The 26,026-nt window shown below is 48.1% G+C and overlaps 2 protein-coding genes across 5 annotated transcripts; both read right to left on the reverse strand.

Moving 5' to 3' along the window:
* Nucleotides 1–1,369: 1,369 nt before the first annotated feature.
* Nucleotides 1,370–17,394, reverse strand: LOC129160621 (spectrin alpha chain, non-erythrocytic 1-like). Of its 3 annotated transcripts, XM_070548692.1 has the most exons (8): nucleotides 7,666–8,276; nucleotides 6,968–7,090; nucleotides 6,680–6,897; nucleotides 6,164–6,256; nucleotides 5,949–6,053; nucleotides 5,844–5,876; nucleotides 5,728–5,763; nucleotides 1,370–5,519 (listed from the first exon to the last, which is right to left on the reverse strand). In XM_070548692.1, exons 4-8 carry the CDS (start codon nucleotides 6,227–6,229, stop codon nucleotides 5,442–5,444), a joined length of 318 nt encoding a protein of 105 aa, XP_070404793.1. In that variant the 5' UTR covers nucleotides 6,230–6,256; nucleotides 6,680–6,897; nucleotides 6,968–7,090; nucleotides 7,666–8,276; the 3' UTR covers nucleotides 1,370–5,441. The 3 variants fall into 3 exon arrangements, 2 of the variants coding, with proteins under 2 accessions (XP_070404793.1, XP_070404794.1); XM_070548693.1 differs by lacking the exon at nucleotides 5,844–5,876 and having other exon boundaries at nucleotides 6,968–8,276; XR_011519177.1 differs by lacking the exons at nucleotides 1,370–5,519; nucleotides 5,728–5,763; nucleotides 5,844–5,876; ... (1 more) ...; nucleotides 6,164–6,256; nucleotides 7,666–8,276 and adding an exon at nucleotides 12,930–17,394 and having other exon boundaries at nucleotides 6,684–6,897.
* A 3,315-nt stretch (nucleotides 17,395–20,709) lies between these two features.
* LOC107372471 (zinc finger protein 271-like) lies at nucleotides 20,710–25,702 on the reverse strand. 2 transcript variants are annotated; one of them, XM_054737514.2, is made up of 2 exons: nucleotides 23,248–25,702; nucleotides 20,710–23,168 (listed from the first exon to the last, which is right to left on the reverse strand). In XM_054737514.2, exon 2 carries the CDS (start codon nucleotides 23,109–23,111, stop codon nucleotides 20,901–20,903), a length of 2,211 nt encoding a protein of 736 aa, XP_054593489.2. In that variant the 5' UTR covers nucleotides 23,112–23,168; nucleotides 23,248–25,702; the 3' UTR covers nucleotides 20,710–20,900. The 2 variants fall into 2 exon arrangements, with proteins under 2 accessions (XP_054593489.2, XP_054593490.2); XM_054737515.2 differs by having other exon boundaries at nucleotides 20,710–23,179.
* Between the last annotated feature and the right edge of the window lie 324 nt (nucleotides 25,703–26,026).

Below are 26,026 nucleotides of genomic sequence, written 5' to 3' on the forward strand. Positions count from 1 at the left end.
GTCCAGCCGTGCGTTAAATCCATCCGCAGAAAGCACGGTGTCCTCATCATACTCGTCGTGGTGGTCCAGTATGTGACCAAACATCTCCTTTAGAGCAACTCCCTTCTCAAAGACTGCATTCACCAGTCTTGATGAATATTGCCACCGTGTTGGCGCGACACGAGGAAGACGCCGTTTGCACACATCATCCAGCAACTGTGTGCGCTTCGGGGATCTGGAGAAAAACGCAGCGAGGCCATTCAGATTGGCAACAAAGACCTTGCACTCTTTAAGCTTTGAGGCCCCTTGAGTCAGCACTAAATTAAGACGATGTGCATAACAGTGAATGAATAAGGCCATAGGTGCCTTTTCCTTAACTGTAGCCTGCACCCCGTTTAGTCCAGATGCCATCGCCGCTGCACCATCGTAACACTGTGCAACAACTTTGTCCAAACAGCATTCATATTCCTCAAGAATACGGAAAATAAGCGCGGCAAGGTCATCAGCTCGCCTGCCACTCGTTACATCCACAAATTTGACAAAACGCTCCTGGACACCTGTGGCTGTCACGTAGCGCAGGACGAGTGCCAGCTGTGCCACGTTACCCACGTCTGTGGTTTCATCAACCATGACGGCGACAAAAGGGGCTCTTCTGATCTCCATTCTGATCTCACCTCCCATCACTTCAGCAACAGCATGAATGAGGTCATTTTGTATTCTGCCGGATGTCCCAGTAAAGACCCTGTTGGTGGTCCGGTGGTAATGCAAGTCGGCGTCATGTTCAGCAAGAAAAGATAGAATCTGCACCTCTATTTAATGACTGGGGGTTTTCATCATGTCCCCTAAAGGAAAGTCCCTGTTTACCCAAAAACATGACACAATCCATCAGCCTTTTCAATATCTCCCTAGTGTTCTTCACCTTTTCGTTGTGGAGCTCCGTGTCCCTGCGCGCCTGTTCACTGAGCTGCAGATCCACTCGGGTGTCCCCAAAGGTTTCTAAAAGCACCGTAGCTTGTAAGTGGTCAGCCGTGCTTTGGTGTCTCTTTGCTGCCTTGGTGAAACAACTTAAACTGGCAAATCCAGTAAAACTCCAAATACCAAATCGATCTGATGCGACCAACAGGCGTTCCCAGCAGAATAACCTGCAGCGGTTCTCTGAAGCTGTTAGCCATGGGTACCGTTCATAGTTGCTTGCCTGAAAATGACGAAAAAATTCTTTCCCCTGCTGGGACAAGCCAGCTAGCATTGGAGTCAGACGACCTGTTCTCACAATATCCATTTTTTCTTGAAAGGTCCGTCTTGAAAATGGTGTGGCAAGTAAATCTGCCACCAAGTCCGTCTCTTCTCCTCTTTCAGCTATCATGTGTTCAAAAATACACCGATAGCTGCCTGTAGATACAAATCTCTGTGTTTAGTTTTGATATTTTTGCTTAATGCCGCTAGAAAAGTTCAAACTACTGCTCATCCAATCACAGGATGCGTTCATGTCAACTTTTGCGTGAGGCCAGCTAGCTGGCCCGGGCCAAGCTGACTCGTGAGCTGATTGGCTATCGCAACTGGCTCGTCTCTGTTCACTTACAGCGGACAGTGGGCTTCTCGATTGATTCTGAAGGCCTAGAGCAGACTTAATCTGCCTGAAAACACAAGCTAGCTTAAATCTGATTGGATAACACCCAGCCTTGGTATTTCAACACTGGAAGCAGCGCAACCAAGTGGGTATAATAGGATAAAAAGAAAATTGACCAGTGAACATATTTTTATTGAAAAAATATTTACCAAAGGAAAAAAAATACACTAATGTTTTTGAGTAAGTTTAGGCCAGCAGAGAAGGCTTTGCTGGCCCTGACTGCCCACCACTGCATTTAACACAATGCTGCACTTTAGAAAATGGGTTGAAATATAACATGTTGGTGGAGCTGAGTTCTGACTATCGGCTTGTGGAGCTCTCGGGAGACCGATGTTTTCCACCCGTTTCTCTCTTCCCCGCAGCTCGGCGCATCTCTGATCGTGGCTTCTGTCTGCTGCGCGGGCTGCCGGCCGGCTTGTGGTTCTCCCCTCCCTGCAGCTCGGTGCATCTCTGTCTGATCGCGGCTTCTGTCTGCTGCGCGGGCTGCCGGCTTGTGGTTCTCCCCTCCCCGCAGCTCTGCGCATCTCTGTCTGATCGCGGCTTCTGTCTGCTGCGTGGGCTGCCGGCTTTCAGCAGCTTTCGGGAGACCTCTGTGTTCCACCTGGTTTTACCCAGCGGTCAGCCCCGCGCATCTCTGACTCAGAAAATCTGCTGTTGTGCACAGTTAACTCTGGTTGTAGCTAGGTTGCTACCTCCGTTAGCTTAGCTCCCACCTCCATATTAGCTTTGGGTTAGCTTCAGGTTAGCTTGTAGCTAGTTCGACCGGGTGTCGTCAGTTGATCCCAGCCTTCAAGCCCCACCCTTAGCTCCACCTCTCTTCCCTTTTGTGGAATTGTGTGGGCTTGACAGAACCTGTGACACGGTCAAAATGGCGGTGGTGGCCACCTCCCATTTTGGCACAAAAACATGTTTTTGGAGTCTGTGGAAACCCATTGTCCAATATTTATATGTCGATGGGAACTACAAATCACTTCAACCAAGTCTCACAGGAATGAATATAAAAAGCTGAATATTGAGCCAATAACAGACTCCTGTTTTTGATCTTTTTGAACTGTTTGTACTTAAAACTAGAAACAAGTTAAATTTGATTGACTGTCAGAAGGTGGGAAAGTGCCCCGCTCCCTGATTGGTTGAGAGAGGTCAATCATCTTCTGGCTAAATGGAATTACACACCCACACATGTGAGACATCAAATCGATCGCTTGGCCTAAGGAATCATCCATCCACATATAATCCATACACGCTTCTGTTAATCCATCCATCCATCCATCCATCCAATAAACCATCTAACAGCCATCCAACAATCCATCCGTTATTTCATTCATCCAACCATTCATCCATCCCATATCAAGTCTGATCATATATTAATTAGTGGTGGGCATAGATTAATTTTTTAAATCTAGATTAATCTCACTGTAATCTTGGAATTAATCTAGATTAAAATGGCTCATTCAAATTCTGCCAAAGACATATTTGTGTGCTACCTAGATAATGAATAAAGGCAAGTCTTTGAGAATGGAGCCGTATTTCTTGTTTCAAAAATGCATCACAGACTGATAAAGCAGTTTTACTACGATAACTCATGATGAAAATAAATAATGATCAATAAGTGTTTGTGTTTAATAGCTGTTTATTCAGTTCAACAAATTCTGCACTGTAGGTCTACAGAATAGGCCATGATTAACTATTTACAGTCAGTAGCATTCTTCAGAGCGTCACGTTTGAAGATTCCTCTGGCGTTAAGGATGTTCTCTTTCGCACGTAGACATCCGTGCGTTATATGTCTATGATCCGCGCCGAGTATACATCCGCGCCAACCAGGTATCCATCCGCGCAATGTGATAGTCATCAAGCTTAGTATAGACGACCCAGATCCCAACCCAACTTTGAGAATAGTGTAATGACCTGGCTGGGGTTGTAAGCCAGGTGCATTCTGGGTATTGTGTTATATGTGTTTCCTACATAGACTGTACATACTGGACAAACGGATTCCAATGGCTTCAATAACACGTTTGTTGTCTATAATGGGAGGTGGCCACCACCGCCATTTTGACCGTGTCACAGGTTCCGTCCAGCCCAGACAATTCCATAAAAGGGAAGAGAGGAGGTGCTGAGGGTGTGGCTGTAAGGCTGGGCTCGAGTGACGACACCCAGGCGAACTAGCTACGAGCTAACCTGAAGCTAACCCTGGCTAACCCAAAGCTAAAGCGGAGGTGGGAGCCGAGCTAACGGATGTAGCCACCTAGCTTCAACCCAACCGGAGCTAACTGGAACACCCATCGACCTGAACCTAACACGGAGTTTAGGTGGAGGTTTTCTGCGCCTGTTCGTGAGAAGTACCTGTATTTAAAAAGTTTTAAATCGGTAAGTTTATAATTTATTTCCGTAATGAATACATTTTGCTTTGAGCAAGTTTTCAGTACCGTTTTTTTCGGCGCTATCACTCCTGAGTCGCACCAGCCATTAAATGTATCATGAAGAAGAGAAAATATATTTAAGTCGTATTTTGGGGGACATTTTATTATCTTTCTTACAAAATCTGAGACCAAGCGTTTCACATTGCAACACAAGCACCGGTAACCATAACAGAATGAACAGCCAGCAGAGGAGAGGATGGCGGTGTTTCAAACCCTCCCGGCCGGCGAGGAGAGCTCATTCCTGGGCTGGAGCCGGCCCTCAGCACCCCGCCACAGGCTCTAACAGATGCTGGCGGTGTTTCATATATTTCAAAAACGTAATACTTGTTTGTATCTTGTAGAGCCAACTAGCCTTTATTCTGGACTCAGTACAATTTACCAAAAGTAAAGAGACATTATACAGATGAAGTAAGCACAAGATAACTTACTGGAAGACACAGAGTTATCATGAGAACCAGAACAAGAGAGCCTGATAACAGTCATGTGAAAATAACAGTTAAAAAGTATGTATGTATAATAGAAATAAAAATATATTAGAATTAGTGTAACTCACTGTGATAAAAAAACAAATCAGCCATAGCTGATTAGTAAATGTGACATGAGGTCTGGGAGTTTTTAAGTTTCATTCTTTTATTACATTTTTTTCTTAGATCTGTTAAAAGGTCACCATGGCAGCCTGTGTGTCTCCAACGTCAGCTACACAACGCAGCAAGTGTAAGTACCAAGTACTTGTCTTGACCACTTCATGAATGGTTTTGTACTTTAAACAGCTAGACCAAACCTGTTATTTTTTCTCCATAGCCATTTGGATCATCGGAGACAGCTGAGTGAGGCGTGGTGCCCAGAGAGCTGCAGAGACAACCTTGGCCTCCCTGACGTCTGTGTCTCCTGGTTCGGTTGGGGTGGACCATCGACATACATACATGTGCCGACACTTTGTGCCCTGTTTTATAAAATGTAGTGTTAAAAATAAATGTTTTTGCTCAATTACTGGAATTTCTTTGGTTAAGACAAAAGTGAGGAATAATCATTTACAAGTTATTTGTACAACAGGCCCATTTTAAATCCCAACAGTTTCTTAGCAGACAATAGAAATGTGTTCTTTACTAACTTTACTTGGTTTTAAAATCTTACTAAAATAAACTTGAGTGCCGTATTGCAAAACCCAATCATACTTGTTATGTAAACATTAGCTTTATAGATATTTTTTACAGATATATATTTGTGTGCAACAAAAACCAAACTTAAATAATTTGTCATTCTTTATTGAAAAACAACAAAATACAGGTATACAGAAGTGTGGGAAAATGATAATGTGAAAGTACTGCACTATAAATGAAGTGAGATGAGATGAAGGTGAGATGAAGGTGGACGCCAGCGGGCTGGACGCCGGACGAAGAAACCTGGAGACGGATCGCTCAGACAGGAAGGGAAGAGCTTCCTCTTACCTTGATGGAATTAAAGTTAGCCGTCGTCTGAACGCCCAACCGTACGGTCTGAGGTCAAAGGTCACAGGAAACACACACCAGTCAGCAGTCATACAGATGCATAAAGATAACTGTAGCCATGGCAACCAGCTGACATGTCCCCACTTTCACCAGCACCTGGTGCCTGCCGGGTCACCTGAATTCCTGTGTGATGTCAGCACGGTCGGCCGTGACTGCGGCCATCAGAGGTGACCTCTGATCAGCTGAATGAACTCACCTTCCAGGGTGACGCCGTGTTAGAGTCGGCTTCATCCTGTAAACAAACAAACAAACAAATGAGTGGTAACATAAACACCACGTCTGGTTCTGGTGGAGGCGGAGGACAACATGCACCTTTCCAGGAGCAGAACCCAGATGTTCTTGTTGCTACAAACATAGACGAGCAGAGTTAAACCAGGAAGTGAGAGGGACCAGCTGCTGCAGACAGGTGACGCTCACCTGAGCCTGAACCATAGGAGCCTCCTCAGCCATCAGACCTTCTGACTCCAGTTCAGATGCCACCTTGTTGATGTCCCTCAGGCGGGACTCGTTGGCCTTCAGGTCCTGCAGGACAAAAGCACCTGCTGATTACCTTGTTGCTGTCGGGTTAACAGGTCTGGTGTTAGAACGTGGTGGATAAGAATGTTCTGACGGGCCGAGGGTTCTGAACTCACCCTGCAGGACTGGGCCTGCTCCTTCAGGGCCTGGATGCTGCTGCCGTAAGCCGACAGGTCCGACATCAGGGCCTCGTGCTTCTTCAGGAGAGCCTGTGGAGCAGAACATCAGAACCTTCAGCTCGTCTGACACAAGTGGAGCTTTCTCGCAGCGATGGTCCAATCGGATCCGCCACCGTAAAACAAACCCTGCTCAGTTCACCGCAGACGCAGCTCTGCGGGTGTTTAGTGGAAAAGCGTGAGCCTTCTGCCGGCTGCCACGTGTCATGGCTGCTCTGCAGCGGGAACACACATCACAGCTTGTAAACCGTTTGAAATAAGAGCGACGGGAACACGTTTGTCATCACTTCCTGTGCGAGGCCAGCACTTCTACCCCTAACCCATGCGACGCTCAAACGAGCAACGACGTCTGGTAGACAACCGAAGGAAATGACAAATACAGAAACACTAATTATGAAGGACTGGAAAGAGAGTAAAGAAAAGCGATTGGAGTTTCTCAGGAAGGGACTTCCATACCTCGGCCAAGTCCTCGTCTTTCCCTTAGTCTGGACTTCCAACGATGGGCTCCTTCTCCCTCATCCAGGACTCGGCCTCATTAGCATCCGCAAAGTACTGCTGGGCCTGCAGAGAGTCCTCCAGGTCCTGCCTCCTCTGGGACGCCTTGGCCTTCAGCGTGTCCCAACGTCCATGAAGCTCTGACAGCTTAGTCTTCACCTCCTCACCAGCGAAGTGACCTGGACCCAAAAAAAGTGAGCCAGAACCTGCAGACACCTCAGAAACATGTCAGGACCAGACCTGCTCTACCTTCTTCCACCATGGTCTCTCCTTTCTGGGTGACAGCCTTGATGCGAGGTTCATGACCTGTGATCTCAGCCTGCAGAGCCTGGTGCTTCTTCAGCAGGTTCTGGACACCAATCAGGTCCTTCCCTGAGGACACATGTTAGAGTTCAGCATTATGCAGTAGACAGACCAGTTTAACCCAGGGGTTTCTTTCTTCTACAATCTGCTCTTTAACTGTATTATTTCCTGCTATTTCAGCTGTTAACTTTATTTTCTCTCTAAGTGTTTTTCTCCCCAGAAGAAGCTACAATGACGTTCTGCTGAGCTGTGGTGGCCTCATGGAGGGGGCCATCATCTAGCACACTGCTGCTAACCACTTAAACATTCTCCCTCTCCTGATAATAACTTTTTACTCTCTTTGACGTTGGATGTGGTGCTACTAGTTTACCCGTTTAATTATAGATTCACTAGGATAAATACAATAAAGTTTATCTCTCGCCAAATAGAATATTTACTGTGGCGAGCCCGTGAAGAGGTGTAGGAGAATGCGACAAATTTGTCTGTTAAAAAGTCTGTTATGTACAAAAAACACAATATCATCACACTATTTTGGACCGATACATGACGGTCAGGTCCGGCTTGGGGAGAAAATATGACACGTCTTTCAGGATGGACTTCATCTTTGGTAGCTGGCGAAGCCGGGAAAAGCAGGATCTAACCACCTGGCTAATGTGGGAGTCCATCCGCATCTCTGGGTCCAAAACCACCCCCAGGTTAGTGATGGTTGGCTTCACTAAGCTGCAAAAACAGGGTTGCAGGACAGGACTAACTGCAGTGGGAGAGGGAGGAACAAATATCCCAGTTATAAATATTAAATATTTGAACAAATAAATATTTGTTAAAAGGAAGAAACTGATGATGACTTTAAGATTAGAGGAATGTTCTAGAACGGGTCTGGAACCAACGATGGCCCGTTGGATCAAATTTGGATTAAAAAAAATAGCTCATGATTTTATTTATGGATGGAATAAAAACACAGGTTGTAAGCATCTTCTCAGTATCTTCATGTTGCACGACTTTCCACAGCAGAAGGACACAAAAACTGCCAGAATTATGATAAGAAAGATTTAAGTTTTAATCTCAGAATCCCAACTTTTCCCAGAATCTTCACATTATTCTATGAATTCAGAGAAAATATACATTTTTCAGAGGTCTCGCTCCCCTGTTGTGGATATTTCTCAAAATTCAACCATTTTTTCTTTTCAAAAGCTTTAGTAAGAGTTTGGACTCTAAACAAGTTTTACTTTGCAGACTGCTTGTCTAAAACTAGTTTTCTTGTCCGGGGATTGGACCGCCAAGGCTCCCGCCTTGGTCTGCCACCCGATTCGCATTGCACCGGACCCTTCATGTTCCTCCTGCGGGTGGTGGGTCCACAGTTGGACGAGCCCATGTATCCGGTTCGGGCTGGGCCCGGCCGGGCCCCATGGGCGAAAGCCCGGCCACCAGGCGCTCGCTCACGGGCCCCAACCCCAGGCCTGGCTCCAGGGTGGGACCCCGGTAACCCTCCGAGCCGGGTACTCCGACTCTTCGTTTTAACCGCCATGAAAGATCCTTCGAACCGTTCTTTGTCTCACCCTTCACCTAAGACCAATTTGTCATGGGAGACCCTACCAGGGGCACTAAGTGCCCCAGACAACATAGCTCCTAGGATCATTAGGGCACTCAAACTCCTCCACCACGATAAGGTGACGGTTCAAGGAGGAGTTGGGGAGAAAATATGACACGTCTTTCAGGATGGACTTCATCTTTGGTAGCTGGCGAAGCCGGGAAAAGCAGGATCTAACCACCTGGCTAATGTGGGAGTCCATCCGCAAGAAAACTAGTTTTTGGGACATGGAACGTCACCTCGCTGGCGGGGAAGGAGCCGGAGCTTGTGGCAGAGGTTGAGCGGTACCGGCTAGATATAGTCGGACTCACCTCGACACATTGCATTGGCTCTGGAACCCGAGACCTGGAGAGGGGTTGGACACTCTACTTTGCTGGAGTTGCTCCGGGTGAGAGGCGGAGGGCTGGGGTTGGCTTTTTGTTAGCCCCGAGACTCTCTGCCTGTGTGTTGGGGTTTACCCCGGGGGACAAGAGGGTAGCTTCCTTGCGCCTTCGGGTCGGGGAACGGGTCCTGACTGTTGTTTGTGCTTATGGGCCAAATATCAGTTCAGAGTACCCACCCTTTTTGGAGTCCCTGGGACGAGTGCTAGATAGTGCTCCATGAGGGGACTCCATTGTCCTGCTGGGGGACTTCAGTGCTCACGTGGGCAATGACAGCTTGACCTGGAGGGGTGTGATTGGGAGGAACGGCCCACCTGATCTGAACTCGAGCGGTGTTTTGTTATTGGACTTCTGTGCAAGCCGCAGTTTGGCCATAACGAACACCATGTTCGAACATAAGGATGCCCACCGGTACACTTGGTACCAGGGCAGCCTAGGTCACAGGTCGATGATAGATTTTGTAGTCGTATCATCTGACCTGCGGCCGTATGTTTTGGACGCCCGAGTGAAGAGAGGGGCGGAGCTGTCAACTGATCACCACCTGGTGGTGAGTTGGATCAGATGGCAAGGGAACATGCCGCGTAGACCTGGCAGACCCAAACGCATAGTGAGGGTCTGCTGGGAACGCCTGGCAGAAGAACCTGTCAAGACGGTCTTCAACTCCCACCTCCGGCAGAGCTTTGACCACATCCCGAGAGCAGTGGGGGACATTGAGTCCGAGTGGGCCTTGTTCCACTCTGCGATTGTCGAGGCGGCTGTTGCTAGCTGTGGTCGTAAGGTGGCCGATGCCAGTCGTGGTGGCAACCCCCGTACCCGCTGGTGGACACCAGAGGTTCGGGGAGCCGTCAGGCTGAAGAAGGAGGCCTACAGGGCGTGGCTGGTCTGTGGGTCTCCGGAGGCAGCAGACAGGTACCGGATAGCCAAGCGGGGTGCAGCAGTGGCAGTTGCCGAGGCAAAATCTCGGGCGTGGGAGGAGATTGGTGAGGCCATGGAGAAAGACTATCGATCGGCTCCAAAGAGGTTCTGGCAAACTGTCCGGCGCCTCAGGAGAGGAAGGCAGCAACTCGCTCACACTGTTTACAGTGGGGATGGGGAGCTGCTGACGTCAACTGAGGCTATAGTCGGACGGTGGAAGGAATACTTTGAGGAGCTCCTCAATCCCACCAATGCGCATTCCGAGGAGGAACCAGAGCTGGGAGGCCTGGGGATGGACTGTCCGATCTCGGGGGCAGAAGTTGCTGAGGTAGTCAAACAACTACACAGCGGCGGAGCCCCGGGGGCGGATGAGGTTCGTCCTGGGTATCTCAAGGCTATGGATGTTGTAGGGCTGTCATGGTTGACACGTCTCTACAACATTGCGTGGTCATCGGGGGCAGTTCCTAGGGAGTGGCAGACCGGGGTGGTGGTCCCCATCTTTAAGAAGGGTGACCTGAGGGTGTGTTCCAACTATAGGGGGATCACACTCCTCAGCCTCCCTGGAAAGGTCTACGCCAAGGTACTGGAGAGGAGGGTCTGATCGATAGTTGAATCTCAGATAGAGGAGGAGCAATGTGGTTTTCGTCCTTGCCATGGAACTGCGGACCAGCTCTATACCCTTGCAAGGGTGATGGAGGGGGCATGGGAGTTTGCCCAACCAATCCACATGTGCTTTGTGGATTTGGAGAAGGCTTATGACCGTGTCCCCAGGGGCACCCTGTGGGGGACGCTCCAGGAGTATGGGGTGGGTGGCTTTCTGTTAAGGGCCATTCAGTCCCTTTACCAGAGGAGCGTGAGTTTGGTCCGCATAGCCGGTAGTAAGTCGGACCTGTTCCCAGTGAGGGTTGGACTCCGCCAGGGCTGCCCTTTGTCACCGGTTCTGTTCATCACTTTTATGGACAGAATTTCTAGACGCAGCCGTGGTGTGGAGTGTGTCGAGTTTGGTGGCAGGAGAATCTCGTCTCTGCTTTTTGCGCATGATGTGGTCCTCCTAGCTTCATCCAGCTCTGACCTTCAGCTCTTGCTGGGTAGGTTCGCGGCCGAATGTGAAGCGGCTGGGATGAGGATCAGCACCTCCAAATCTGAGACCATGGTTCTCGACCGGAAAAGGGTGGCTTGCCACCTCCGGGTCGGGGGAGAGGTCCTACCTCAAGTGGAGGAGTTTAAGTATCTCGGGGTCTTGTTCACGAGTGAGGGTAGGAGGGATCGGGAGATCGACAGGCGGATTGGTACGGCATCTGCAGTGATGCGGACGCTGAGCCGATCTGTCGTGGGGAAGAGGGAGCTGAGCCAGAAAGCCAGGCTCTCGATTTACCGGTCGATCTACGTCCCAATCCTCACCTATGGTCATGAGCTTTGGGTAATGACCGAAAGAACGAGATCGCGGATACAAGCGGCCGAAATGAGTTTCCTCCGTAGGGTGGCCGGGCTCAGCCTTAGAGATAGGGTGAGGAGCTCGGACATTCGGGAGGGACTCGGAGTAGAACCGCTGCTCCTCCGGATCGAAAGGAGCCAGTTGAGGTGGTTTGGGCATCTGGTCAGGATGCCTCCTGGATGCCTCCCCGGGGAGGTGTTTCGGGCATGTCCTGCTGGCAGAAGGCCCCCGGGTCGACCCAGGACACGTTGGAGAGGTTACATCTCCAATCTGGTCCGGGAACGCCTTGGGGTCTTGCCGGAGGAGCTGGTGGACAAGGCCGGGGAGAGGACGGCCTGGAGCTCCCTAATTGGGATGCTGCCCCCGCGACCCGGACCCGGATAAGCGGAGGAAGACGAAGAAGACGAAGACTGCTTGTCTACACCTTCATCAGATCTGCTCATAATAACACATTTGGGTTATATTTAATGCCCAGGAAGATGCTCTTCCTGGGCATTAAGTTATCAAAAACAGATAAAAGTATTTTTTACCATAATTTTAACTGCTATCAGCTGATAAAAATAATAAAAAACAGCCTGATCATTAAAGGGGTGTAAGTGAAACCGCGCGGATCACACAAACCATCATGCTGTCTATATGACTTTGAAAATATATAGTTTAATTACAGTTTGATTTATTTGACATCTGTATAATGTTTATTATTTTGTTTTTTCCCCCTAAATGCCTAACGTTTTAGTTTTACATGAATATTAGTCATTCATCACAATACATAAAGTTACACATTTTAAATTTTAATAGGGGAAGACTGCAGGAGGGAGCGGTAAAATACAGAAATCCCCAGCAAAAACAAGAAACTTTACGAGTCTGATGAAACCTGCTGGTGTTCCTTCAGCAGGCCTGGTGGCAGCTACAACGACCCAGTGGCTGTGCTTGGTCAATGTTATCGAGCTCAGTCCGGCTCGGCCGTGAACGAGCCGAGGCGACATCCTGCTCTGCTTAAGAAGAAGTGTTATTTTCCGCTTCAGAAGAAGCGTCCGTGTTTTACGCTTTCTCAGAGACATGTCACGTCGCTAAGTTGTTAGCGCTGCGCGCTAACACGTCAATAGTGCAGCATAGCCTGCTCGAGGTTTTAAGGGTTCAGATGAAAACACCCTACCACTCAGGCTGCTTACACATCGATATTAAGTTGTCGCTGTTGCGCTCACGCCGTAATACAGTATTAGATGCGGTTAAAGTCAGACATGAAAAACTCCACGAGTGGTCAGACCGCGCAGCAGCTAGGCGCAGCAAGTAGGCGCCGGATCGGTCAGGCTGCCCGGCCTGACCGCTGGGGATTACCGGATGGAAGAATGGACACAGAAGTCTTCCTCTTAGCGCTCCGTCATATTTCAACCCTTTTTTATCTTAAATGCACTGGGTTTTACCCATCGAAATATGCCCTATTAATTATTTTACCGTATTTTACATTTAAATTTCATGGTTAAACAGTACATGCTACATGTTAAACTGATAGTTAGCTAGCTACTTCGGTAAACTCAGCTAGTTTAAAGGTGGCAGTGACAAAAAATACGAATATAGATTTTAACTTACCGAAAAAAATGAAGTGGGGACTCCTTGGACGCTCTATTAGTGCAATTAATACCACTGCAAGTCATTTTGTCCAACAATTGCACCAATAATATCCAAAGAAGAATACACAAACACAGAGACTCAAAATGCCGGAGCAGTTTCCAAGCCAGACCGAGGCTCTACTGAGGCCTTTCAACGGAGCTAGCTCTGTGGTCACGTGGGTCTGAGGCGGCGGTCACGTGTGTCGGATGCTCATTAATTATACAGAATTTTAGGCTTTCAATACACTTAAACAGAAGAGTGAGAAAAAAATTCACCCCCCTCAGAGTTGTCATGAGTATAAACTAGATAATTTAGACAAAAAACATGTTTTGGTACCAGGCTGTAAACATGTTTATTTCTGCTGTGAAATCGGCATTTTTAACATGGGAGTCAATGAGGATTTGCTCGCTTCTGGCACAAGCCCCCAGCGGATGAGGGTGGAACTGCAATTTTTCTTACTTCCGGGATGGGACCATTTTTAGAGCGGCATTGTGGGGGCTTGGTTTCCTATCCCTCTGCTAGTTTCTATGTGTTGATTTGAGTGTTATGTTAATGTAAGCCACAGGGAAGGTGATGTGTGTTCTGTGGAGCGGGTTGAATTAGCATGGATAACTGACACCGTGACTCTGTGTGGTAGGAGCGTGATAGAAGTTCTGTGTCTGTAGTGTTACAAAGGGTTGAAGAAGAAGCCTAATAAAGGTCTGGTGTGAACCACTACTGCCTCCTGCTGGTTGAGTTGGGGACTGCCGCTGAGACGCTCGGGGTCACTACAATTGGTGTCAGAAGTGGGATCGCTGAGTGTCTAGCAGACACTATGGAGCCGACCATAGACGAAATAGAGCATGCAATCTGGGACAACTACTCGATTCTCGGAAACATGGCTGCCGAGATCCAGCAAAGAAGACCGGAGCTGGGGCGGCCAGAGGGCCACAGTGCGCCCCGGAACAGACACCCCCTGTGGCGGGAAGAGATTCCTAGGGTTGCACCACAGCTCCCTAGCAGGACGGTTGCTAAACTGCAGCATTACACCGGGGCGACACAGCTACAGCCGTACCTGGCCCAAGTCACGCTGGCTGCCACTCACAATGGGTGGGGTCAAGAAGAGACTGCCACCCACCTGGCACTCGCACTGGAGGGCCCAGCACTTCAGGTTCTGCTGGACCTGCCCCTAGAGGAGCAGCGCAACCTCCGGGCTCTGACTACGGCGCTCGGCAGACGGTTTGGACAGAGACCACCAGCTGAACAGAGCAGGGAAGAGCTGGCTAGCCGACGCCGACGTGAGAGAGAGAGCCTGGGGTCCTTTGCCGCGGACGTCCTTTGCCCGACGGGGCTATCCAACCTTCTCAGGAGCGGCCCAGGAAGAGCTGGGTCTCCACGCCTTCCTGAGGGGTCTCACACCGGAGAGGCTGCGACAGCATGTCCGGCTGTCATCCCCCCGAGATCTGGAGGAGGCGTAGAGGGAGGCGGAGCGGGCAGAGGAGGTGCTGAGGGGCGAACCAGTAACCCGACGATCAGTCAGGGGGTCGAGAGAGAGATGAGCACGGACCAGTCTGATGAAGAGGAGGAGGCCAGACGAGCCCAACCAGAAGCAGTCCCTCATCTGAGGCGCCGGACAGACTGTTGTTATCGGTGCGGGGAGCCCGGTCACCTTGCCCGGAACTGTCCTACACCTAGTCCTCGGGCCCGAGTGACATCACCGACGGGAAACGGCCACGGGGTGGGACAGTGAGGGGACCCCCACCCCAATGATTAAAACCTCTCCGTGACACTCATCCTGTGGTGGGCCGCTGTGGGTCCACCCGTGGACTATACCTGGACTGTATCATTGATGGACGGTCTTGCCGGGCCCTGGTGGACACGGGGTCTACCATCTGCTTGCTGCGGAGGGGGGTGCTTCCGGAGACGGGCGGGTCATTGCCGACGGATTGGACCCCTACTCACACAGCGTTGTACACTGTCACAGGAGAAAAGACTGTGATGCCGGGGAGAAAGACTCTGCAGGTGGTGGTGGGCACAAACAGAGTGAACCATGAGTTCTGGCTTGCCGATATAACAGACGAGTGCATTGTTGGACTGGACTTGCTAACCCACTGGGGGGCACAGGTCGATGTGCCGGGAGTTGCCATCCACCTTGGTGCTGAGACTGTGCAGCTCCAAGTGGGCCGCGGTAGTCAGGGACAGGCCCCCACCCCGCCGGCACCCCCAAAGCTCTCGCGCCCCACAGCTTCAGGCCACAGCCAGGGGTCGAGGGCGGAAAAGGGGCGGAAGAGGACCCAGGGGGTGAACGTGAGCAGAGCCAACATCCCACAGCCAGAGTCGCCGCCTAGCTCGGCGGTCTCCCCGTCGCCTGAGACTGTCGCGGCAGTAGAGGAGCTTGGGCGGCGGAGTGGGGTACACCTCAGTGTGACGCAGCAGCGGCAGCTGCAGAGCCTCCTGGCAGAGTTTGTGGATACTTTAGCCGCTAGGGAAGAAGACTGTACAAGGACGGACCTGGTGCAGCACACCATCGACACTGGAGCAGCTGCCCCAATCCGGCTGCGGCCCCACCGCCTGCCCCTCGCCAAACGCAAAGCTGCCGAGGAACTGATAAAAGAGATGGCAGATAATGGCGTCATTGAACCCTCGGATAATCCATGGGCCGCACCTGTAGTTATGGTGCGGAAGAAAACAGGGGGGTTGGCGCCCTTGTGTGGACTACAGGCGCCTGAACGCGGTAACCTGCAAGGACTCTTACCCGCTACCTCGCATCGATGATGCACTGTATTACATCGTTGGGTCCAGTTGGTTCAGCTCGCTAGACCTCCGCAGTGGGTACTGGCAGGTGGAGCTTGCTGATGAGGCATGACCCAAGACTGCCTTCACCATTGGGCAAGGACTGTGGCAGTTTAGGGTGATGCCTTTTGGACTATGCAACGCACCATCCACGTTCGAGAGGTTAATGGAAAGGGTCCTCAAAGACATTCTCCGCGGCCGCTGCGTGGTCTACTTGGATGATTTGCTGACTCATGCCAAGGACTTTGAACAGGCTGTTGCTACCCTGCAAGAGGTCCTGACTGCTATCCGCGGGGCCGGACTAAAGCTGAACCTGGCTAAGTGCAACCTCCTGGCTCGCCAGGTGAAGTTCCTGGGACATGTGGTGAGCGAAAAAGGGGTGGCTACTGATCCGGAGAAGGTGGTTGCTGTGGGGGACTCTTGGTTCCCCGGGCCTTGCGGCCTGAGGTCCTCCGCTGGGTTCACGGGGCTGCAGGTACTGGCCATTTTGGGAATGGGAAGACGGTGCGGCGGTTGAGACAGCGGTTCTATTGGCCGGGCTGTCGTCAGGACGTGGAGATCCATGTTCACTGCTGTGACGACTGCACAGCACAGAAAGGTCCCAGCCAGCGCTCCCATGCCCCATTGCAGCAATACCTAGTTGGGGCGCCAATGGAGCGGATCGGAGTGGACATACTGAGTCCATTCCCTGTTACTGATGCCGGCAACCGGTACGTCCTGGTCGCGATGGATTATTTCTCGAAGTGGCCAGAGGCGTATGCGGTGCCAGATCAGAGTGCAGTGATGACTGCGCACACTCTGGTGGATGAGATGTTCACGCGGTTTGGTGTACCGGAGGAGCTCCACAGCGACCAATGGAGGAATTTTGAGAGCCAAGTGCTGGGAGAAGTGTGTCGGAGGCTGAGGGTAAAAAAACGAGGACCACCCCCCTTCATCCTCAAAGCGATGGTCTGGTTGAGCAGTTCAACCGCACGTTGGCCACCCAGCTGGCCATCCTGACCAGCCAGCATCAGAGGGACTGGGACCAACACCTGCCCCTTGTTTTGTGGGCGTATCGAACTGCAGTGCAGGAGTCAAGTCATTGTACCCCTGCAGCCTTAATGTTCGGAAGGGAGATCCGAGCTCCGGTGGATTTGGTGTTCGGGGCGCCCCCTGAGCCGGAAATTGCTGGGGGACCAGAGATGGATTACTTCCGGCGGCTCAAGGAGCGGTTGCACACGGTGCATCAGCTGGCGAGACAGACATTGGAGGGGGCCGGGGTCCGCCAGAAACGAGCGTACGATACCCGTGCGCACGGTCCTATGCTGAGGGCCGGAGATCGGGTCTGGGTGTACTGCCCCCGGCGGAAGCGGGGGCTGGCCCCCAAGCTCATGAGTCACTGGCAAGGCCCGGCCGAGATCCTGGAACAGCTATCAGAGGTGGTTTTCCGAGTCCGGATGCCGGGGCGGGGAAGGCGGGTGGTGCTGCATAAGGATCGGCTGGCGCCATACCATCCGCTTGCCCCGAACCCGCAGACTGGTGGGCAGCCTGGGGATTCCTTGCTTCCTACGCCTAGCTCAGCTGGGGGCGCCATGGAACCCCATTCAAGGCCAAAGCGTACTCGACGCCGGCCCGGATATTTACAGGACTACAGAGTGGACGGTTAAGGTTGTGGGGACACTAAACCTCTTGGGGGGGGGGGGGGGGGGGGGGCAGTGTAATGACCTGGCTGGGGTTGTAAGCCAGGTGCATTCTGGGTATTGTGTTATATGTGTTTCCTATCCCTCTGCTAGTTTCTATGTGTTGATTTGAGTGTTATGTTAATGTAAGCCACAGGGAAGGTGATGTGTGTTCTGTGGAGCGGGTTGAATTAGCATGAATAACTGACACCGTGACTCTGTGTGGTAGGAGCGTGATAGAAGTTCTGTGTCTGTAGTGTTACAAAGGGTTGAAGAAGAAGCCTAATAAAGGTCTGGTGTGAGAACCACTACTGCCTCCTGCTGGTTGAGTTGGGGACTGCCGCTGAGACGCCCGGGGTCACTACAATATATTAACGGCGTCATTTTTTTTTATCGCGCGATAAGAGTCTGGCTTTGCCGCAGCACGCTGATAACGGCCCACCCCTAATATTAATCTATCAGTTTCAGATATCAGCAGATATTTCTAAATTCACAGTTCAGCCAAATGTAAAAATGTACCCGTTAAACTATTCTCATTCAAATGCCAGCTGTTTAACATTTCAAATTTTGAGTTTTTAATCAATGTTCAAAGATTAAAGTGTTCTGCTGTTTGGCATTTTTGTCCATTCTTCACCTATATTCTGAGCTTTATTACACTTGTTGGTGATTTTTGCTTCTAAATCTTTAAATTCATTCAGCTCATTTTGACAGTTTAGCTTAGTTTCAGCTTCACTTCAGCTATTCAGCAATCCGTTTCTGAATTTGGCTTATGCTGCTCATTTCACAGTTCAACTAAATATAAAAATTAAACTGTTAAACTAGTCCTACTCAAACAACAAGTGTTTAGACGTTTTTGCTGTCCAGATTTTTAAATAATGTTCAGATTTCAGTTTTCTGCTGTTTAGGATTGTTTTCTCCGTTCTTCACTTTTTGTGTTTTATTTACATTTTGGTGCTTTTTGCTTCTAAATCTTTCAAAACATTCAGCTCATTTTAACAGTTTTGCTTAGTTCAGCTTCACTTGAGCTATTCAGCAGCTTCAGCAATTAGTTTCTGAATTCAGCATATGATGCTAATTTCACATTTCAGGTAAATGTAAAAATTAAACTGTTAAAATAGTCCTACTGAAATAACAGGTGTTTAGACATTTTAGCTGTCCAGTTTTTATACAATGTTCACAGATTTCAGTTTTTTGCTATTTAGGATGATTTTTCTCCATTGTTCACTTACTTTTTGCTTCAACATCTTTCAATACATTCAGCTCATTTTGACAGTTTTGCTTAGTTTCAGCTAGTTCAGCAGCTTCAGCTTACAGTTTCAGCTATCCAGCATTCAAACAGCATTTGTGCAATAAATGCAAATTTTTCTAGTTTATCTTATCTTTGGTCGGGGGGGGGGGGGGGGGGTAACTTATCCTTTTAAAACATGTTAAAGTGCTACAAGAGGAGATAAATGCATGAATTTAAAGTTCATGTTTGGAGACCAACCTTCACAGTTTGGAGGCTCACGCTGGTGAGGAGACACCATTAGTTCTAGTAACACCTGGGCTCCCAAGGCCTATTCTGACAGGATGGACGTTACGGGACCCTTAAGGATTCCATTTGGATGATTGGAGGATTATTTAGGAGGATTGGAATGAACAAACTGATTTCAGTGGTGAAGGGTTAAATGAGTGAGTGAACCCACTACCAAGGATGAACTCTGCTAACTTTAAAAATCAGCTGCTCTAAATAAGCATGAAGGTCAGAGAGGAGCTCTAGGATGGACATGGATAAAGGAACTGTAATGTAGAGGTAAAGTAGGGCAGGGCCAACGTTAGCAGCTGTCATACGGTCCATCTGAAATGCCTGACTTTCATTTAGCTTGTTATGTGACGGGTTAGAGCACAGTCTCATGTTAGAGTTTAGTCATGAGAACATTGAGATACCTCACAGGCTGATGGTGTCTAAAAAAATTATTTTTTCTTTCTCAAAATAAATAATTTTAATCACAATCCTACAAGACCCTCGTCCAATCAATGTGCACGTCCAGTTCTCAATGATTGGATAAAAATCCCTCCATCAAACTGTGTGTGTGTGTGCGTGTGTACACGCACACACAAGCGTGTCGTGTACTGGCGTGAGTTTTCACTACTTAGATGTAGCCATCCTTACACTGACAGAAATGTAACCAAGTATCTTTTACTTTGAGTACATTTTGTTTACGATACTTTTTACTTGAGTAAAAATTTAGGCAAGTACTTTTACTTGTACTTGAGTAAAAAATTATCAAAGTATTGGTACTCGTATTTTAAGGTATAGCAATCAATGTTTTTCTTCCGGGTGGATCACGTCAACCATTGGTCTGCAAAAATGTAAATTTCTGGTGAAGCCAACCCTGGGTTTGTTCTCACTTCCTGCACATGCGTACTCTTGTGCACCCCCGCACTCTCATGGAAATCAGGAAGAGGATAATGCGGTCCAGTCCGCTCCCCACAGACGCCGCTGTTGCCGGTTTTCTGCTCGAGAGGTAAGCTAACGTTCTGCATGCTGTTTTAAGAGCCTCTTATTACACATTACGGCCGACAGCTACTTGTAAACAGGCGCTGGGAGAGTGTTGCGCAACCTGGAGAGGGCGGTTCTTTCCTGATATTCAGAAACATCGATTGCTATACCTTTAAGTAGGAAGTTGTAGTACTCTTTCCACCTCAGGTTGAACCTCAGACATTACAAAAACAGAAGGAATGGAAAAAGTAAGCTGGATTAGTTGGTACCATTGCCGGTGGATGAATCTTCCTTGGTTTGGGAGTGAAGCAGCTAGACCGATGGAAGTGGCGGGTTTTGTCCAGTTTGCTGAGCGCCACATGAAGCTAACCTGCTTTTGCTACCTTTCCATCCGATGCTTACCCTGCTAGCGTTAAACAGCAAAGTAAAACCTTCTAACCTGTACATGAACTTTTTCTATATGTCAGAGTGAAACTTGGATTTGTAATTACAGAAAGTAAAATGTTATGTGTAGATGTGCGAGGGAGAGCCGCTACACCGTGCAGTGGAGCTAGATGAACTCTGGAATAGGTGAGCAAATCTTATGCTCTGTTATTTCAAATAAGTTTGCACTATTTTACCTGAAAACCCAGATTTATACTTTTGCTAACTGTGAATCCGCGTTTCCAATTGTATTTGGATGTCAAACAATATGGATAATATAGGTATTAATTTTTGATCAGGTTTATTTGCATGACAGATAATTACATGAGTGGATTAACCTGGTGACTTTGATGGCGAGCCTTCTCACTTTGCAAAACATCAGCATTTACGTTTAAACTCCAGAAACAGCGAACAACAAACTGAATAGTGAACAAAGAGATTTAATAAAACACTTTAGTGGCAAACAAACATTTCATTTTCAACCTTTTCGTCTCCAAAAACAAAACATTTAATAAAACTGCTGCCTTTCATTTTAGTTAAAAGAGCTTCCAGATCAGTAGCACATTTCATTCAACACCCTTAGAAGTCCCAAAATATATATTTTATTTACGTTCATTAATTCTGTCCTGTGTGGACTCTCATGTGAAAGTTTAAACTTGTCTTATGACTAAATCTTTGTCCACAGAGCTCACAAGCAAAAGGCTTCTGTCCTGTGTGGACTCTAATGTGAGTGTCTAAACTTGACTTTTGGGTAAATCTTTGTCCACAGAGCTCACAAGCAAAAGGCTTCTGTCCTGTGTGGACTCTCATGTGACAGATTAAATGTGTCTTTCGACTAAATCTTTGTCCACAGAGCTCACAAGCAAAAGGCTTCTGTCCTGTGTGGACACTCGTGTGTCTGTCTAAATTTCCCTTTTGGGTAAATCTTTGTCCACAGAGCTCACAAGCAAAAGGCTTCTGTCCTGTGTGGACTCTCATGTGACAGATTAAACGGGTCTTTCGACTAAATCTTTGTCCACAGAGCTCACAAGCAAAAGGCTTCTGTCCTGTGTGGACACTCGTGTGTCTGTCTAAACTTGACTTTACACTAAATCTTTGTCCACAGAGCTCACAAGCAAAAGGCTTCTGTCCTGTGTGGACACTCGTGTGTCTGTCTAAACTTGACTTTAAACTAAATCTTTGTCCACAGAGCTCACAAGCAAAAGACTTCTGTCCTGTATGGACTCTCATGTGTGTGTCTAAATTTCCCTTTTGGGTAAATCTTTGTCCACAGAGCTCACAAGCAAAAGGCTTCTGTCCTGTGTGGACTCTCATGTGACAGATTAAACGGGTCTTTCGACTAAATCTTTGTCCACAGAGCTCACAAGCAAAAGGCTTCTGTCCTGTGTGGACACTCGTGTGTCTGTCTAAACTTGACTTTACACTAAATCTTTGTCCACAGAGCTCACAAGCAAAAGGCTTCTGTCCTGTGTGGACACTCGTGTGTCTGTCTAAACTTGACTTTAAACTAAATCTTTGTCCACAGAGCTCACAAGCAAAAGACTTCTGTCCTGTATGGACTCTCATGTGTGTGTCTAAATTTCCCTTTTGGGTAAATCTTTGTCCACAGAGCTCACAAGCAAAAGGCTTCTGTCCTGTGTGGACTTTCATGTGACGGATTAAATGTGTCTTTTGACTAAATCTTTGTCCACAGAGCTCACAAGCAAAAGGCTTCTGTCCTGTGTGGACACTCCTGTGTCTGTCTACACTTGACTTTACACTAAATCTTTGTCCACAGAGCTCACAAGCAAAAGGTTTCTGTCCTGTGTGGACACTCATGTGTCCGTCTAAACTTGACTTTACACCAAATCTTTGTCCACAGAGCTCACAAGCAAAAGGCTTCTGTCCTGTGTGAATTCTCATGTGTTTGTTTAAATATGACTTTACACTAAATCTTTGTCCACAGAGCTCACAAGCAAAAGGCTTCTGTACTGTGTGGACACTCGTGTGTCTGTCTAAACTTGACTTTACACTAAATCTTTGTCCACAGAGCTCACAAGCAAAAGGCTTCTGCCCTGTGTGAATTCTCATGTGCTTGTTTAAATAGGACTTTACACTAAATCTTTGTCCACAGAGCTCACAAGCAAAAGGCTTCTGTCCAGTGTGAATTCTAATGTGAATGTTTAAATATGATATGCAGCTGAAACTTTTTCCACAGTCGTCACAACTAAATGATTTTAGTTTTGTCTGAACTTTCCTGCTAGAGTCTACATTTTGCTTCACTCTAACACGTTTCTTATCAACACAACAGCTTGAAGACTTCAGTCCTGAATGACTTGTCACTCTCATGTGTTTCTGGAGAGACCGCTCATGGAGAAACTGTTCACCACACTCTGGGCAGCTGAAAGATTTGACAGCCTTAACATGTGATTTAGAAGACCTGCTCTCCTTCCAGTCTTTGTTATCATCTTTGGTGTTTGGCTCAGAATCTGACAAGAGTTTCAGCTGACAGTCAGAATCGTTGCCATCCTGGTCATCATCTTCATCATTGCTGACTTCAGTCTCTGAAGAGTTAGAATCATATTCATAAAGATTTAGATCTGGATTCCTGGTAGTTTCTGCTCCTCCACAGTCCTCTCTACCACTTTCTGCTTTCATCTGGTCAGTGGTGCTGCTGGTTGGAAGATCTCCGTCTTTAGGTTGGTTCTGATCAAACTGTGACAACAGAACTTCTCTTCCTTCTTCCTTAACCTGATGAGAAACTGCAGAGAATGAAATGTTGGTGGCATCAGTTTTGATCTCATCAAGCTGCTCCTCCTCTTCCTGCTTCATGTTGAGGGGCTCCATGTCCTTCTGGTTCAAAGGAGGCCTCAGTTCTTCAGGAGCTCTTCCTTATTCCTTAAACTGACACAAAACTAAAGAGAATGAATTATCACAGTTTAAAATGAATTTAAATATAACAAAACTTTAAAATGTATTTTACTTTGAAAAACCAGTACTGCCGTTTTTCCCCGTGTGCGAAGGAGCCGGCTTCTGTGCGGTGCGCTGCTCTCACGAGTTAAAGAAAACTACAGGGAGAGAAAAGGTGGAAGAAAGGAACCTTACGTTAGAAGAAGGCATTTTTAGTTCAGACCTGTGAAAACCAGCTTCATGCTAACGCACGCTGCTACATGTGAACAGTAACGTAGTCAATGTGGTCTGTCGTTAATGCGTAATTCCAGATCGGTAACAGCGTACAGCTTCATGTCGGGTCATGTTCCCACCGAGACTCATTTCTGCTCGCATTTTCAGAAGAAGAGGAAGGAAGCCGAGGAAGATGTTGAGGTAACGTTAGATGAAGATGCTCATTGTTCTTTATCGTGACCCAGTTCCCTCTGAGTGATCTGTACCGTGATACGTGTGATATTCCCAACGTTCCTATTGGTGATTGAAGGGAGTCTAACATGTGGCTAATATATTAGACAAGTAGGCTGAAGTGGAGGAGGTGAGTGAAGGAGAGACAAGTGGAGAGGCAGAGCAAGGAGCAGCATGATGATGGAGAGAGCAGCAGGGAAGCAGAGAATCTGGCTGGGACCCAAAATGTTCCTCCCATGGCTGTAGCACAACAGTCAAGCATTACAATTTATGTCAAGTTAAATAAATATTTTATCTAATTTTAATTAAACATGAGCTGTTTTACACACTCCTGCATTAATGTTCACCAAAAACACACAGTCTCATGTCTCAGAACGACCGTCTCCATACGTCTCTACCACCCTGCATTTAGGGGCGTGGTCCTGGTCAACACCATCTCCTGGACTCCAAACTGAAGGTCAGAATGGGAAAGAAAGGTGATTTAAGCTAATCTGAGCGTGGCATGGTTGTTGGTGCTAGACGGGCCGGTCTGAGAATTTCACAATCTGCTCAGTTACTGGGATTTTCACCCACAACCATTTCTAGGGTTTACAAAGAATGGTGTGAAAAGGGAAAAACATCCAGTATGCGGCAGTCCTGTGGGCCAAATGTCTTGTTGATGCTAGCGGTCAGAGCAGAATGGGCCGACTGATTCAAGCTGATAGAAGAGCAACTGATAGAGAAAAATTGCTGATCGCTGACATTGTTTAAAATCATAACTGCCTTATAAGTAAAACATCTGTTGCTTCATTAAAATACAAGTGTTATCCTGTGCTAGCCTCCTCTTTAACTTGTCAGTTTCTGCGTCCCCACCTCCTGCTCGCCGTATGGTTAGTTCTTGTTTTCTTAATGAGAGCACAGCTATCAACTTTTCTGCTGCTTTTGATCCACCCTGTTCTTCTGATAACGACCCAGATTCCTTAACTTCTCAGTTTAACGAGCACTGCCTCTCCATTCTGGACAACATCTGTCCTGTCAGAACCAGATCAGTTCCTGCAGTGAACCCTACTCCCTGGTTTAATGACAGCCTTCGCAGCCTGAAGCGCCAATGCAGAAACATTGAGCGTTTGTGGAAGAAAACCCATCTCCACGTCCATCCGCTGCACCTAAAGGATCTTCTGACATCCTTTAACTCTGCAGTCAGAGACGCCAGGGTTTCCTATTTCTCCAACCTGGTGTCCCAGAGCAAAGGGAACCCCAAGGTGCTGTTTAACACCATCAGCAGCATCGTCTCTCCTGCCTCTCCTACAGCCTCCATCCACTCTGTTGCAGACTGTGAGAACTTTCTGTCTTTCTTTGTGGACAAAGTCAATAAGGTCAGATCTAGCATCTCTCCTTCAGCCTTATCGCTGCCTCTCCCAACTCCAGGAAAAACCAGGAAAAGAATTGTAGACCTGCACAAGACTGGGAAGAGTGAATCTACAATAGGCAAGCAGCTTGGTGTGAAAAAATCAACTGTGGGAGCAATTATCAGAAAATGGAAGCCATACAAGACCACTGATAATCTCCCTCGATCTGGGGCTCCACGCAATATGTCATCCCGTGGGGTCAAAATGATCATGAGAACGGTGAGCAAGAATCCCAGAACCACACGGGGGGACCTGGTGAATGACCTGCAGAGAGCTGGGACCACAGTAACAAAGGTCACCATCAGTAACACAATACAACGGCAGGGAATCAAATCCTGCAGTGCCAGACGTGTTCCGCTGCTGAAGCCAGCGCATGTCCAGGCCCGTCTGAAGTTTGCCAGAGAGCACATGGATGATACAGCAGAGGATTGGGAGAATGTCATGTGGTCAGATGAAACCAAAGTAGAACTTTTTGGTATAAACTCAACTCGTCGTGTTTGGAGGAAGAAGAATACTGAGTTGCATCCCAAGAACACCATGAAGCATGGGGGTGGGAACACCATGCTTTGGGGCTGTTTTTCTGCTAAGGGGACAGGACGACTGATCCGTGTTAAGGACAGAATGAATGGGGCCATGTATCGTTAGTTTCTGAGCCAAAACCTCCTTCCATCAGTGAGAGCTTTGAAGATGAAACGTGGCTGGGTCTTCCAACACCACAATGATCCCAAACACACCGCCCGAGCAACAAAGGAGTGGCTCCGTAAGAAGCATTTGAAAGTCCTGGAGTGGCCTAGCCAGTCTCCAGACCTCAACTCCATAGAAAATCTGTGGAGGGAGTTGAAAGTCCGTGTTGCTCGGTGACAGCCCCAAAACATCACTGCTCTCGAGAAGATCTGCATGGAGGAATGGGCCAAAATACCAGCTACTGTGTGTGCATACCTGGTAAAGACCTACAGTAATCGTTTGACCTCTGTTATTGCCAACAAAGGTTATGTTACAAAGTATTGAGTTGAATTTTTG

The sequence above is a fragment of the Nothobranchius furzeri genome, chromosome 2 (genome assembly GCF_043380555.1).
Source record: "Nothobranchius furzeri strain GRZ-AD chromosome 2, NfurGRZ-RIMD1, whole genome shotgun sequence".
Classification (NCBI taxonomy): Eukaryota; Metazoa; Chordata; class Actinopteri; order Cyprinodontiformes; family Nothobranchiidae; genus Nothobranchius; species Nothobranchius furzeri.

Excerpts from the sequence above, each read along its gene's own strand:
- LOC107372471 (XM_054737514.2), bottom strand. The coding sequence starts at position 23,111 with ATGGAGCCCCTCAACATGAAGCAGGAAGAGGAGGAGCAGCTTGATGAG.
- LOC129160621 (XM_070548692.1), bottom strand. The coding sequence starts at position 6,229 with ATGTCGGACCTGTCGGCTTACGGCAGCAGCATCCAGGCCCTGAAGGAG. Across the intron at positions 5,877-5,948 it reads CTCCTATGGTTCAGGCTCAG|CAACAAGAACATCTGGGTTC; the intron begins GTGAGCGTCACC and ends CTATGTTTGTAG. Across the intron at positions 5,520-5,727 it reads ACACGGCGTCACCCTGGAAG|ACCGTACGGTTGGGCGTTCA; the intron begins GTGAGTTCATTC and ends CTTTGACCTCAG.